At 35.2% G+C, this 15,547-nt stretch overlaps 1 protein-coding gene across 1 annotated transcript in view; it reads left to right on the plus strand.

Annotated features, from left to right (window-relative positions):
• The first annotated feature begins 4,510 nt into the window (after positions 1 to 4,510).
• The window catches only part of LOC131155748 (uncharacterized), a 31,373-nt gene continuing 20,336 nt past the window's right edge, over positions 4,511 to 15,547 (plus strand). The window contains exons 1-4 of the mRNA XM_058109128.1: positions 4,511 to 5,459; positions 6,138 to 6,350; positions 6,432 to 6,632; positions 15,356 to 15,463. Of these exons, the coding sequence (XP_057965111.1) occupies positions 4,770 to 5,459; positions 6,138 to 6,350; positions 6,432 to 6,632; positions 15,356 to 15,463 (1,212 nt within the window). The 5' untranslated portion in view covers positions 4,511 to 4,769. The remainder of the gene's footprint in view (positions 5,460 to 6,137; positions 6,351 to 6,431; positions 6,633 to 15,355; positions 15,464 to 15,547) is intronic.

Consider the following 15,547-nt stretch of genomic DNA (forward strand, 5'->3'; position numbering starts at 1 on the left):
AAACCGAAAATCGAAAAACTGAACCGTTTATGATTTCGGTATGATTTTTGATTTTTCGGTAATTTTTGTGCACCCCTACATACAAGTAGTTTCCCTTTACTCTAACACCAATGTTAGGGCACTCACCTTACTCAGTAAGCCCTCGGGTTATGTATATAGGCAAAGTCTCTGAGAATAGGGAAGTTTACCTGCTCATACAAGTAACTTCCCTCTGCTCTAGTACCAAACTGAAAATTATCAGGGCACTCTTCTTTCTCAAGAAGCCCTTAGGCAGAGAGTTTTACTTTACCATAATTATTTAAGTAATTAAATTCACACACATCCATAATAAACCATTTCATTGAGAACTATATATACACACACCACCAAACACATCCACACAGGATACCCTCCACACAGGACTCACATCCACATAAGATACATATCATGACCCACACAGGCTCCTTCATCTACACAGGAAATAATGTGGCTCACATAGACACCACTATTCTCCAGTATCCAATCCCCATGACCTACCCGTAGTATATCAGTAGAACAACCTACTCAGGCTTGCCAATGCTCTACCCCAATATATAATGAGAATATATGAACTCCTCAGGTCTGCCAATGTTATATTGTGATACACACAAATAACCACACAAAATGACCCATTCATATACATCAAATTATTCACAACCAATAATCACAAGTAGCCAGTAGATGCAATCAATCTATGTTCACAAATAAACTATATCCACAACCAGCCAATATTCATAAGCGGTCCGTATTTATCACCAATCAGTATTCACAACATGCCAGTATTCACAACCAGTTAAATTATGAAAGTTATATTCAGGCCACACAAATTTTCCCATATATGATATATAATCAAAAATCATTATTTTTCCAAAAGGCTAAACTGTTCAGAAAATCATACCTAAATATATAAATTTTATAATAGAATTTAACTAGTTCAAACTTAGCGAAACCCTATTATAATTAATTCACCTTACTTGGTTTCCTAAATTACCCCCGCAAAGACCTCAAACGATGTCCGCAGCACTCACCCAAACCCTAATTCAAAAACTTGAGTTTATCAACTCAAATATCAATAAAATGCTATTTTATCATTCCCTAGACCTTATATACTCCATATTAACAATAAAACTTAAAATACCCTACTTATCCTGATTTTGAGATGGTGCCCCAAAACCCTAACTCAATGATCCACTTCAGCTACTTTGCAAAGAATGGTCCTACGAACCTCATGGTGGTTCCGTATTGTAAAAAAAAACCTTAATGGAGCAAGAATCGAAGAAATAGAAGGGAGAAACCGTAGATTTTCAGAGAGAAGAAAGAAGAATTATGATTTCCTTTGAAAAATGCTTGTAGGTCTTCCTTTATATCACCTCTGCGTAGAAAACCGTTGCCGATTTTCTCAGACCTCCCAAAAATTGTCGCCGATTTTCTCTTTAACCAGCCTTATTTTTACCGTTTAGCCTGTTACTGACCCATGGTAATTCCACATAACCGTCGCCGATTTTCTCCTCACTCCAGAAAACCATCGCCGATTTTTTTTTCCCTAGGTCTCTACACTTCCCGTCAATGGTATCGCAAGTTTCATCAAGTAATCATCTCATATGATTTTAAGGCAAATTCGGTTGATGATTGTGTATACCATAAGATCAGTGGGAGTAAGGTTATATTCCTAGTTTTGTATGTTGATGACATATTGCTGGCGAGCAGTGATATAGGCTTATTGCACAAAACCAAGAGATTTTTTACCAAAAATTTTGAGATGAAAGATCTTAGGGACACCTTTTTTGTATTAGGAATTCAAATACATCGAGATCGCTCTCAAGGTATACTTAGGTTATCACAAAAGAGGTATATCGTAAGGGTACTTGCTAGATTTGGCGAAAGACTGTCACCCAGGAGATACACCCACATCTAAGGGAGAAAGGTTCAGTCTCAGTCAATGCCCCAAGATTGAGGTTGAAAAGAAGGAAATGTAGAAGATCCCTTATGCTTCAGTTGTAGGGAGTTTTATGTACGCTCAGGTATGTACGCATCCGGATTTGGCGTACATAGTTGGAATTTTAGGCAGATATTTGAGTAACCCAAGCTTGGATCATTGGAAGGCAGCCAAAGGGGTTATGAGGTATCTTCAGAGAACAAAAGACTACATGCTCACCTATAGGAAATCTGATCAACTTGAGATAATTGGGTATTTTGATTCTAATTTCGCTGGATGCCAAGACAGTAAGAGATCCACTTTGGGCTATATCTATCTACTGGCTGGAGGTGCTATTTCCTGGAAGAGTGTTAAGCAAACTCTAATAGCTCCTTCGAATATGGCAGTATAATTTATAGCATGCCATGAGGCATCTAATCAAGGAATTTGGTTGCGAAATTTTGTCACTAGGCTGCATATCTTGGACAGGGTTGAAAAACCGCTTAAGATCTATTGTGACAATAAGTCTACGGTGTTGTATTCAAACAACAACAGAAGCTTCACCAAGTCAAAGAATATTGACATCAAGTTTCTAGTGGTTAAGGAAAGGGTTCAGAGTCGTAAAATGTTGATAGAACATATTGAGACAAACTCCATGATTGCATATCCACTCACGAAGGGTTTACCGCCCAAGGTGTTTCATGAGCACACTGCTTGTATGGGTGTCGTCTTGTTTGACGATGTTGCGGTATAGTGGGAGTTTATATATGGTTTTGATGTTCTTCCTTGTAGACACTTATTTCAGATTATTTTTTCTGCAAAAATAAAGTAATAAAGGAATACATTTTTTTTACGTATTTGTGAATATGAATGTTATCTTCCTTTTGGAAGAGCTAAGGACTAAGGAATTAAAGTTGATCTCATAAGGAATAAGGTAGAACCAGTTGGGATATGCATGTTAAGGTTAAGGAGCATGCATATTACCATGCTACACATCCATACTCGATCTATGCCATTAAGTATATTAGTATGGTGACCATTGATGGGTTTAGTTACGAATATGAGTGTAACGAATGCCGCTTTGCTCCTATGCTAGTATATGAGATGAACACGATTGAGTTAAGGAAATGTTATAAAGATAATAGCCATATTGTGCACACTTAAGGTTTGGGTAATATAATTGTTTTCGATATTTAGGTGTCGCCCAAGTGGGAGATTGTTAGGAAATTTTAATTTCCTATTGTGGGCTCACATATTTAAAAATAATTATTTTACTAGGCTATTTTAACATCTATTCAGTATGGACGTTGCAATGTGTATAAACTTGATACTAAGTTAATTTAGGATTGATGAGCTTCTAAAGTTAACCTAGTATATAAAGAAAAGATAATAGGGTTATGGTCCCCAAGTCAAATCAGATACAGCTTTCACGCTCTTTATTTTCCCCATCTAAACAGAAGAACACAAGTGAGGCACTCGAGGATTTGACTATGGAAGATCAAAACTCTCTGCTAAAGACTGTTGGACAATCAAATCATACACATCTATGGATCCAGGTATTTATTCTGCATTTAGTATGGGTCTAGGTATTTATTCCACGTTTAGTTTTCTTAATTGAATAACAAGATGATCTTGGGTTATTAGATTTTATGGATTAAAGATATTCCCGACAACGAATTATTATGTGGTTCGACAATGCCTACATCCACAGGAGCAAACGACATCGATTTTTCACTCTCTCATGTCAAAAGACATTGAGTTACATCATAAAACATGTATATATAACCCTCTCGAGATTTTCCCCTCGAAACCTAACTTATACAACTTTCCAATTCAAAATTCAGAAACGAGTGTTATGTAACCAAGCAAAATCGTCGACGGTTTCAAACATACAATCGACGATTTAAATTCAAGAATAGTTGATGTAAAACTGCAAATTCGTCCATTGTTTCTTTTACAAAACGATTTCACTGTTTTCTAACATGTTTTTTCTTTGTACATGCGTTCCATTCAACATATAAGCCACATATTATAATAAAAACTAAGTTAAAAGTAAAAGGCTCTCAAGAAAGACTTAAATTTCATGATTATGAAAGATTTATGGGCATCCCAAGTTACTCTCGAGTCAAGGAAATATAATTAAAAAAACTCGAGAGTAAAAGGGGGAGGGCAACTGATTTAGCATAAAAATAAGATTGATAGGGTCTATTGATAATAAACAGAAATCAAGACACCATAATTACTTTTTAATAATTATTCTTAAACCAAAATAAAATCCCGTACCATAAAAATAATTGACTAAAAACTATGAATTCAGTGGGGCATGCCTCCCAACAATAATCCAATTATTTTACATTCCAAACTTAGGCATCAAAGCCATCCAAAATATATCCAGGTCCTCCAATTCTCTTTCATTAGATTTTTGCAAGTGTTCAAGATCAAGATGGATCCACAGTTTTTGACCAATTTTTGATAGCAATAGATAAATTTTAATAGAATGACATTTTTTTTTTTTTGGACAAAAATAAAGATATTATTACATGTAAGTAAGTTGAGTGAACCTTATAATTAAATTTTAATTAATAATTAACTAACTGCATGTGCGCTTTACCGCGTGCAGCTAGTGTTTAATAAAATCCAACTGCAAATTTTCCTCCCCTTTGAAAAAAGGAAGTCTCTCCCCGCGCCTTCCACCCTCTCTCTCTCTCTCTCTCTCTCTCTCTCTCTCTCTGGTACAGATATGCATGCTCACGTATAAAACTGGGGACGGGAATCCACGCGAGTAGGGTGGTGCCGTAGCAGAGAACCGCCCAGCCAAAGTTTGTGATCGTGAGAAATGGAAGACGAAGCGGATACATACGATGGCATCAGAGCTCAGTTCCCTTTAACTTTCGGCAAGCAATCGAAATCCCAAACTCCTCTCGAAGCCATTCACAACTCCACTCGCCGCCCAACTCCGACTCAATCCTCCTCATCTTCTCTTTCTCTCTCCCACACCACCGCCAGCAACGCCAGAACGTTCCCTGCCCTTTCCTCAAAGCCCTGGCTCACCTCCCTCAAAAACCCTAACCCTAAGCATAACCCTCATCCCAGTTCTCGTTTTGGCGCTATTTCTGACGCTGGTGTTGATTCTGGTCTTGCTGGAGATGCTGGGTCGACGAAGAGCGGGGCGGACGACGACAATGCAGGTATTGGGCCGCCTCGGGCCCCACCGGCCTCTGAATCTGGTGATGGTGATGATGACGAGCTGATGGTTGGGCCGCCTCGGCCACCACCGGCTTTGAATTCGGATGGTGGTGCAGAGGATGATGATGATGATGATGGAGTGATGATTGGACCACCTCGGCTCCCGCAGGGTTCGAATTTGGATGATGAAGACGATAGTGGCGGTGATGATGCGATGATTGGACCACCTCGGCCGCCGGCGGTGGTTTCAGATCTCGATGACGATTCTGACTCCGAGGATGATGGTGATCGGTATCATGTTCCGGTCAGTAACGAGATCGTGCTCAAGGGACATTCTAAGGTACCAAAAGCAACTTTTTATTTTATTTTGTTTCTTTTTTTTTGGTGCGGGGGGGTTGGGGACTTGGGGTTGTTCCAATTTTGACTTTTACGTGTATAATCTATGGGCTGATTTGGCTTTTTTTTCAGCAAATAGTAGTATAGGATTATCCATTTGGGTGGTTAATAATTTGTTTTGAGAAAATATCATGAAACCAATCAGAGCACGCACAGGAATACATTTTTCCAGAAAAGCTTTTACCAAGCGATAAATTAAGCATACATTTTTCCAGAAAAGCTAGTGTAATGTTTTACCAAGCGATAAATTAAGGGGAGCTGACCGACCCCTGTAAAAGAAAAAAAATAAAAATAAATTTTAGGCTGGTTTGATTCCATGAAATTAAAATTGGTTTGAGATTCCGATTTGAATTTGAAATCTTTTTCCAGCTCTGGTTTTACTCTGTGAATCTGAATTCTCAGAAATTAAATTCATTTCCCACTTCATGGATCTTCTTGGTAGAATGACAATGCAACTAAATAACTTCCTTGCTGGGAAGGAAATAAAAGAATGAACATGCTTTGAACCATTGAGAGTTTAGCTTCTAAAGGCTACAATTTTCAGTATATTTCTTAAAGCATTTTTTTTTTTTAATTTAAAATTTATTATTATTGTTATTTTTTAATAATATGTTTTTTACAGATTGTTTCAGCTCTTGCTGTTGATCACTCAGGATCAAGAGTTCTTTCTGGTAGTTATGATTATACAGTCCGCATGTATGACTTTCAAGGAATGAATTCTCGTTTGTCATCATTTAGACAGCTTGAACCATTTGAGGGCCACCAAGTTCGTAATTTAAGTTGGAGTCCAACTTCAGATCGTTTTTTGTGTATCACTGGCTCAGCTCAAGCTAAGGTGCATCCACTTATTGCTCTATATTGTGGTTTTCTTTGAGGGCTGTTCGGAAACCAATGACATTTGTCTTATGTATTTCAGATTTATGACCGTGATGGACTTACCTTGGGTGAGTTCATGAAGGGGGACATGTACATTCGTGATCTAAAGAACACCAAGGGCCACATATGTGGACTGACATGTGGACAATGGCACCCGAAGACAAAGGAGACTATTTTAACATCATCAGAGGATGGATCACTGCGAATATGGGATGTAAATGATTTCAAGAGCCAAAAGCAGGTCCTGTTTGTTTTCATAACTTGACACTGTTTCTAACTTCAAAATATGCAAAATGGAATTATGCCATGTGTTTCAAATGGAATTAGTTGATATGCATGTTCAATTTTCTATTCATACTTCCTTCAAACCCTTTCTGTTAGATATGGCGTCCCATCCCCGGGAGTATACACTAGAGTTAGGGGGGGGGGGTGAATGGACTCTTGTCGCAGAATATGTATTTTTCTACAAAATAAAAACTTTTGGCAAGATACAAGAAATTATATCACAATATAAATATAAATCATGCACAAGATATAAAATAAAGAGTGTAAGGAAGAGAAAAAACAACACCAGTATTTTCATGTGGTTCAACACCAAGCCTACGTCCACGTCTCGAGACCAACCCAAGGATTCCACTATAAACTCCTTCACCGGCGGAGAAGCTTTACACTCGGGAACAAATCCCTACCGCGCTCACAAAGAGCCTTCCCCAAACGGTTCACAAAGAACCTTTACAATAAAGAAGAGGATTACAAAGAAATGCTCCTCACAATGAGCTAATATGAAATACAATCCAAACTTCACACTTTTCTATCAAGAAATGAATCAACACAATTAAAGAGTAAGAGAGAATTGAGCACTTGAATATGAACTAAGATGCAAGGTGCTAGGTTTTGTATAAAATTATATTTTTGACTATGAACTTGTATAAATCACCAAAACCATACTAAACAAGTCTATGGACTTGTATTTATAGGCAAAGTGGGCTACTAGTCGTTTTATGGCCGTCAGACATTTTAAACAATAAAAAACTATGCAAATTAGCCGTTTATAGCCGTTGGGGTGGAAATCCTGACGCAAACTGTTGACGGTTTTCTTGAAACCGTTAAAGTCATCAGCATGAAAGTTGTGAGATTTTTTCTTAACTTTCCATAGACACCAAGATCGCCCTTTTTGGATATTTCTAGCAAAAGTTATGCCCCAAATACCCAAAGGTGTTCAGGAAATTTGATAAGTGCATAACTGAGGTCTTAAAACATTTTTGGACAAAAGTATATAAAATATATAAAGTAAAATGAAGATTAAAACTTGTCCAAGTGAGCTTTTCCTCAAATATAAGATATTTTGTTTGATAAAACACATTTGAAAGCTCGTTTTAATATCTTATATGTTAGTATGTCCTTTAATGAAAATATGCTTGACTTCTTGAAGCTTTTGGACATAAGACTATTTAGATAACATCAGGACTAAGTATGAAGATGTTCAAAATACCAAGATGTTGAAAACTTGTCCCTTTGAAAAACATATTTGAGTTTAGGATTCTTTTAACAAGCTCTTTGATTTTAACTTTGAAAACTATGAATTGAGTTTGTTACTTTTACTACAATCCTATAAACTCAAGTGTCCTAGTATGCATGCATTGACTCAACTCTTGCTCAGAATTCATGCAAGAAATACACCCACAAGAGTTACAAAATGTTCCTAACTCACACAACCCTTATTACATATAAACTAACAATTAATTTTCTGGTTGTGCTTGGGTCCTTCCGAGTATGTGTTCTTTTGATCTTCCTATTTGCACGTCAACTCGGTCCGATCTTTGCCTTTGATCCAGTACTTAATGTACGTGTACTTGTACTAAACATGATCTTCAAAGATAGGAAAACATTAGGAACACTAAATAGGTTAATATCATCAAAACACTTAAAACAATGATGGTGTAGTGACCAAGGCTAACATTTTCCCCTTTTTTGATGATGTCTAACCTATTACTAATTTACTTAATCTTTGCATTTGTATTTATACTTGCTAAAGCTAACCTAGAACCACTAATGGGCTGTTATCATCAAAACAAGACAATTAAATTCATGTAGTTACCAAGGCTAACACTCTCCTCCTTTTTGATGATGGCAAACCATTGGTGTTCTCTATAGGGTATATTTTAAAGCTCCCCCTCAAATTATGCATATTGTTAAATAAACTAATGTTTGCTCCCCCTTACTATATGCATATAAAACATAATAAAGACATTCATAACTATTGGAGCGATATTTATGCAAACCATAGAAAGTTCATTTAAGATTAAAACAAATAAGCAAAAAGAATTTTCATGCAACCATATGCATTCTAGGCCACATTTCACTTCTCCCCCACACATAACACCAAACATTTTGTTCCTAACATATAGGACACCAAAAATCTTCTCCCCCTTTGATCATCATCAAAAAGAGAGGTGCTATTCATTAAAAAAAAAAATCCCCTTTAAGATAAGTTTTATGGAGGTGAGGTGAGTATGTGCTAGACGCATATACTAAAATTTTGGATGTTGAACCATAATATTAGAAAAGCCTAGATAGGCTTCCTTCCAAACTCATGAATGATGATTCAGAAGTTAAACTATTTGTTGTAGATCAATCATTCAATGATCATTCAAGAATGGACGTTTTCAAAATAAGTACAAAATATTCATGCTTGTAATTTAAGCATGGTAAATGTGTCCAAACAATTTCGTAAAGAGCATGTGTATAATTTAGAGCATTCTAGGAAAATTCAAAGGATTATTGAAAATTGTGCATGTTTTTCAATATAGTATACAATGTTTAGGATTCAACATGCACCACTACCTATTCAATTATTAAGCATGCATTATAAAAATATTCATAAAGTTCAACCCACATGCAATGGATTTCAAGCCATGATCATTCAACATGCAAAGACTTATAATTACCATTGAATTGTCATGCAAATGATCTTTTTATCATGCATCATTTATAAGTATTCATTAATGACAATGTGCATGAAGCGGTCTAAATGACTACTTAAGGTTAAAACACTAAGTTCAACTTGGCTACTATACTAATACTACATAAGACTTTCAAAAGTATTTAGAATTTTATAATAAGTCTTATGAAGTCATAATTTCAGTCGACTAGCTAGCATGTATGTCTAAAATAGATCAATGAGTTCAACATGCAAGACCCTAGTCAACTACCAGCATGCAATGCACAAATCTGCATTAGCCAAGCAGATGGCATTCAAATCAAGCATGCAGTTTAGTATATCCAATCAATATAAACTATTCATCAAATAATATAACATTTAGAAAGTAATGGATAGTAAACGTACAGTTCACACAAAGCATCCAATATTAAAAATAAGATATTTCTAAAATAAGCACAATACAATTAAGTATTTATTGGATGAACTTTAGATTTGCTGCTTTTGCTTAGTTATATAGCCCAAGCACTAAAATTTTATGATCTTATGAATATTTTAATCATTTAAGCTTCAAGATGAGTTTAGGGCTATATGATGTAAAGTCTATAATTAATTCCCTAAAGCTCAATTTTGTAAGATGAACAAAATATGCCATATTTTAAGATATTCATACAAAAGCATATGTATATAGCATTTAAAAAATTATTTAACTAGTTAAGATCCTTTGTCCATTTAGGGGGTTTACTTAATCATGCAATAGCCAATATTATGATATAATAACCAATCATAATGATATATATATATATATATATATATATATTAAGTGAAATAGATTGGATGTTTCACTAAAGTTCTCATATTGGCTTGATTTTCTTAAGGTTCTTAGTATAATAATAATGTATACTAAAATTTAAAATTTTAAGTACAAAACACTATTTAAGCATTTAAGACATTATTACCCCTTATAGACTAACAAGAATCTTATGAGTAAAAAAAAATTTCTTTTAAGATATCTCATAGGATAGCATGCAAATATAACCCATGATTCAATAGTGAATTTAACACAAGATGTTGCCATGAATCATGGTACCTTTTCAATTAACTTGGCTTTATTTGACAATGCTCTTAGAAAATAGAAATGTTCTCCTAATTTGCCGCTAATGGAAAGGTATTCCTCAAATATATGATATCACAAATAAATGCTTCATTTTAGAATGCCACTTGTTGTTGTGATTATTTTTACTAAAATTCAATTCATGAATGCTATATTTAGATATTTTATTATGTATTCAAACAAGAGCATATGTCATCAAAACGAATTATGTGACTAAGAAATACATCTCTTTTCCATAAGAGATGAATTTACCTATCATAGCATGCCTTTGAACTTAAATTCAAAACTTTAGTAACTCATATGAGAAAAACAAGGTATTTCCATTTAATAAGCTTGGAGCACATGCTATTTTATCCCATAAACAATGAACAAAATTTTCAAAAAAAAACCAATTGATAATATACGTAATTAAAGCACCACATTGGTTTTATAGTTTCAACTCATCAATATTGGCATGATTCTTCAAAAGTTCCGAGCATAGTAACTAAACAATTCAAAATGCATAAGCTAGAATTTTTATACTTTGAGCATAATTAGGGAAGTGTTTCTAACATTCAAATGGGTCATATTTATGGTTTAGAGCCTTAGATAACCGTTGTTTGAAAATAGGGTGTGAGTGCTCCTTGTTTGCCTCGAGAACTAGCCTTTAGCAGTGCATTATATCCAGCTGCGTGAGGCCACTCGTCGACGAGTCCATGGACTGGGCGACAAGTCACACACATGCATCCGTCGACGAGTCCCTTGTATTCGTCGATGACTCCTCTCTACAATTTTAAGGTGGTATCGGTAAATACTAGTCGACGAATCTTCTGTGTTTGTCAACGAGCCACATGAAGGCATTAGTCAACGAATCCCATGTGTTCGTTGACATGGGATTCGTTGATGAGCCACCTCTGCAATTTTAGGTGCTCTCGGTATGCATTAGTCGACGAATGCCCTGTGTTTGTCGATGAGTCTTCTGCATAGACTAGTCGACGAGTCCCCTGTTCTCGTTGACGAGTCACCTGTTTTCCATTCTGAAGAACCTCCAAAAATACTATTTCAAGCTAAGAACAAGTCCCAATGAGATGTGTATATTCTAATGATATAATGTGCTTGTCCAAGTGAGGTTTGAGTATGTCTCGTTTGGAAAACCAAGTCTAAAGACTCATTTGATATTTTAAGTACCAAAAATGATCCAGTATGCATGTGTGAACTTAGTTTAGATGAACTTATTTGGTCATCATGTTCCTTTTTCTATTTTTACTTTTCACCTATGTAAAAATTTAGTCCACCTAAGACCTATTTCTTAATCCTAGGTTCTAAGGAATCAAAAATTCAAAAATCACGTGTTTCCTTTGGGTACCTATTCTTCCTTGGGTGCCAATGGGTTTTTCTTCACTACTCATTCTAATTTCTTTTGTTTGCCTCTGTTTCCTCTATAAGGGCAAAAATATCTTATGTGACCATTTCTTTCACAATATAAACAAATTTTGTTTTCACGTGAGGGTCTTGACTTGTTTGCACTATTTTTGCTAGATGAGGCATGACCATGTGGTTTGCAAGAGGATTTCAAAATTTTCTTGTAAACACTATTTCTTTCAACTCCTAAAAACCTTTTCAAGTTTTCTTTTCCTCTTGTGACTTTACCATGATTTTTATTTTTCTTTTTCAAGAGTGTATTTTCTTTCAAGACATTTGTAATTTGATTTTTCAAAATTCCTACTTCTCCTTGAAGAATTTCATGGTCTTTTTGAGCTTTTTCCATAAGCTCCTCATTTTCCCTTTTTAAGGAGTAATTTTCTTCTTTCAAGATAAAACAAAGACAAGGTTCCTTGCCTTTGGATTTTGACAATTTTCCTTCCAAGTTTTCTATCTTTTCTTTCAAAGTTTCATGCTCTCTTTGAGAATCTAAAAAAAACTCTTCATTTTCTTCTTTCAAAGAGGATTCTCGTTGCTTAGACATAGCAAACTCTTTCTCAACATTTTTGTTCTTCCTTTTTACTAAAACAAATTTATCATACAATTTAGAATAATATTCTACTACTTCATCATAAGAAGGAATATATTCATCATCATCTTCTGAACTTGTTTCTTCTTCTTGTTCATTAGCCATGAAGCAAGGATGTGCTTTTTTCTCATTTTCATCATTGGTGGCTAAACCATCGATTTCATCCCAAGTAGCACCATTCATGGTATTATGATCCCCATTTAAAAAATTTCCTTCATTTTGATTTAGGGGGCAATTTATCATGTCATGCCTAAAGTTATTGCAATCACAACATTCTATGCATGACTCTTCCTTTTCTTTATGTTGCATTCTTTTACTTAAAAGTTTCTTAAGTTACCTTGTGAAGAATGCAATATCATTACCCTCATTTATTTCTTGGTGATTAGCACAAGGTATATCTAAGACACGACCATTTTCTATCTTAGGTTTTTCTCGATTTCTTGCTTCTTCAATGCTCATAGATGACTCAGGTAAGGATTGGAGAATTTTTTGAATATAATCTTCGAATGAATAAGTTCTCCCAAGTGCTTTCAAGTTGTTAATGAGGTATGTGAACCGAGTGAACGTGGAAGAAATTTCTTCACTATCATTTAATTTAAACCTCTCAAATTCTCTAACTAGCATGCATATTTTTGTTTGTTCATTTTGAGATGGGTTTCTATAGATGTTTTCATGTACATCCCATATTTCTTTTGCAGTTTTACATTCGCAAATAAAACTATGTACAACATCATTTAAACCACAATAAATAATATGCATTGCTTTAAAATTGAGTTCAACTAACCTTTTTTCGCTTGGTGATTGTTTCAATGAAGCCTTTGGAATATCCTCATTTTTATTTGTGATTGAGAAGTTTCCTTTGGAGATGATCTCCCACAAATTCAAGTCGTATGCTTGAATAAAGATAGTCATTTTATTTTTCCACGCATGGTAGTTGGAACCGTTGAACATCGGTGGTTGATAACATATCGTCCATGTGAAGAGGTGCTCACCAAATACTCCATTGATCGTTTACACTCTAGATTTTACTCCGAAAAATGCAAGCGCCTCGCTCTGATACCACTTGTTAGATACTGCGTCTCAGCCTCGGGAGTATACACTAGAGTTAGAGGGGGGGTGAATGGACTCGTCACAGAATACGTATTTTTCTACAAAATAAAAACTCTTGGCAAGATACAAGAAATTATATCACAATATAAATATACATCATGCACAAGATATAAAATAAAGAGTGTAAGGAAGAGAAAGAACAACACCGGTATTTTTATGTGGTGTGGCACCAAGCCTACGTCCACACCTCGAGACCAACCCAAGGATTCCACTATAAACTCCTTCACCGGTGGAGAAGCCTTACACTCGGGAACAAATCCCTACCGCACTCACAAAGAGCTTTCCCCAAATGGTTCACAAAGAACCTTTACAACAAAGAAGAGGATTACAAAGAAATGCTCCTCACAATGAGCTAATATGAAATACAATCCAAACTTCACACTTCTCTCTCAAGAATTGAATCAAACACAATTAAAGTGCAAGAGAGAATTGAGCACTTGAATATGAAGTAAGATGCAAGGTGCTAGGTTTTGTATAAAATTATATTTTTGACTATGAACTTGTATAAATCACCAAAACCATACTAAACAAGTCTATGGACTTGTATTTATAGGCAAAGTGGGCTACTAGCCGTTTTATGGCCGTTGGGCATTTAAAACAATAAAAAACTATGCAAACTAGCCGTTTATAGCCATTGGGGCGGAAATCCCAATGCAAACCGTTGACAGTTTTCTTGAAACTGTCAAAGTCATCAACATGAAAGTTGTGGGATTTTTCCTTAGCTTTCCATAGACACCAAGATCGCCCTTTTTGGATTTTTCTAACAAAAGTTGTGCCCTAAATACTGAAAGGTGTTCAGGAAATTTGATAGGTGCATAATTGAGGTCTTAAACCCAACCAAAAATCCTTTTAATCACTTAAAACATTCTTGGACAAAAGTATATAAAACATATAAAGTATAATGAAGATTAAAACTTGTCCAAGTGAGCTTTTCCTCAAATATAAGATATCTTGTTTGATAAAACACATTTGAAAGTTCATTTTGATATTTTATATGTTAATATATCTTTTAATGAAAATATGCTTGACTTCTTAAAGCTTTTGGACATAAGACTCATTTAGATAAAATCGGGACTAAGTATGAAGATGTTCAAAATACCAAGATATTGAAAACTTGTCCCTTTGAAAAACATATTTGAGTTTAGGATTCTTTTAAAAAACCCTTTGATTTTAACTTTGAAAACTATGAATTGAGTTTGTGACTTTTACTGCAATCCTTTAAACTCAAGTGTCCTAGAATGCATGCATTGGCTCAACTCTTGCTCAAAAATCATGCAAGAAACACACCCGCAAGAGTTACAAAATGTGCCTAACTCACACAAACCTTATTACATATAAATTAACATTTAATCTTCCAGTTGTGCTTGGGTCCTTCCAAGTACGTGTTCTTTTGATCTTCCTATTTGCTTGTCTTTGCCTTTGATCCAGTGCTTCATGTACGAGTACCTGTACTAAACATGATCTGCAAAGATAGGAAAACACTAGGAACAATAAATAGGTTAATATCATCAAAACACTTAAAACAATAATAGTGTAGCGATCAAGGCTAACACTTTCAGTTGATAACTTCTGAAAGTAGAGTTGCTCTTGACCGTGGTTAGTTTCATGAAAGAATGATGTCATTTTGATGAGATTCTGCATCCTCCCTCCCACATTCTGTTTCTGTTTTTTGGCCCTCTTGTTCTAATGTCTAATAATTTAGAGGTGTGATGCTTCAGTTATGAGTGTGCATAATAAAGGCAATATGGATTTTTGATGTTAAATTTCTTAATTGACTGGGAAAGAAATAACCTTTTAATGCAAAAATGATAGGTCATCAAGCCAAAGCTGGCGAGGCCTGGAAGAGTACCTGTTACCACTTGTGCTTGGGATGGTGAGGGAAAATGCATTGCAGGTGGTATAGGAGATGGTTCTATACAGGTTCTTGTTTCCACTGTCCTGAAATTTGTTGCAGTGATTGAATTTAAGATGTGGAAATTTAAGATTGCAGATCACCAAACAGCT

This window comes from Malania oleifera, chromosome 5 (assembly GCF_029873635.1).
Source record: "Malania oleifera isolate guangnan ecotype guangnan chromosome 5, ASM2987363v1, whole genome shotgun sequence".
Taxonomy (NCBI): Eukaryota; Viridiplantae; Streptophyta; class Magnoliopsida; order Santalales; family Ximeniaceae; genus Malania; species Malania oleifera.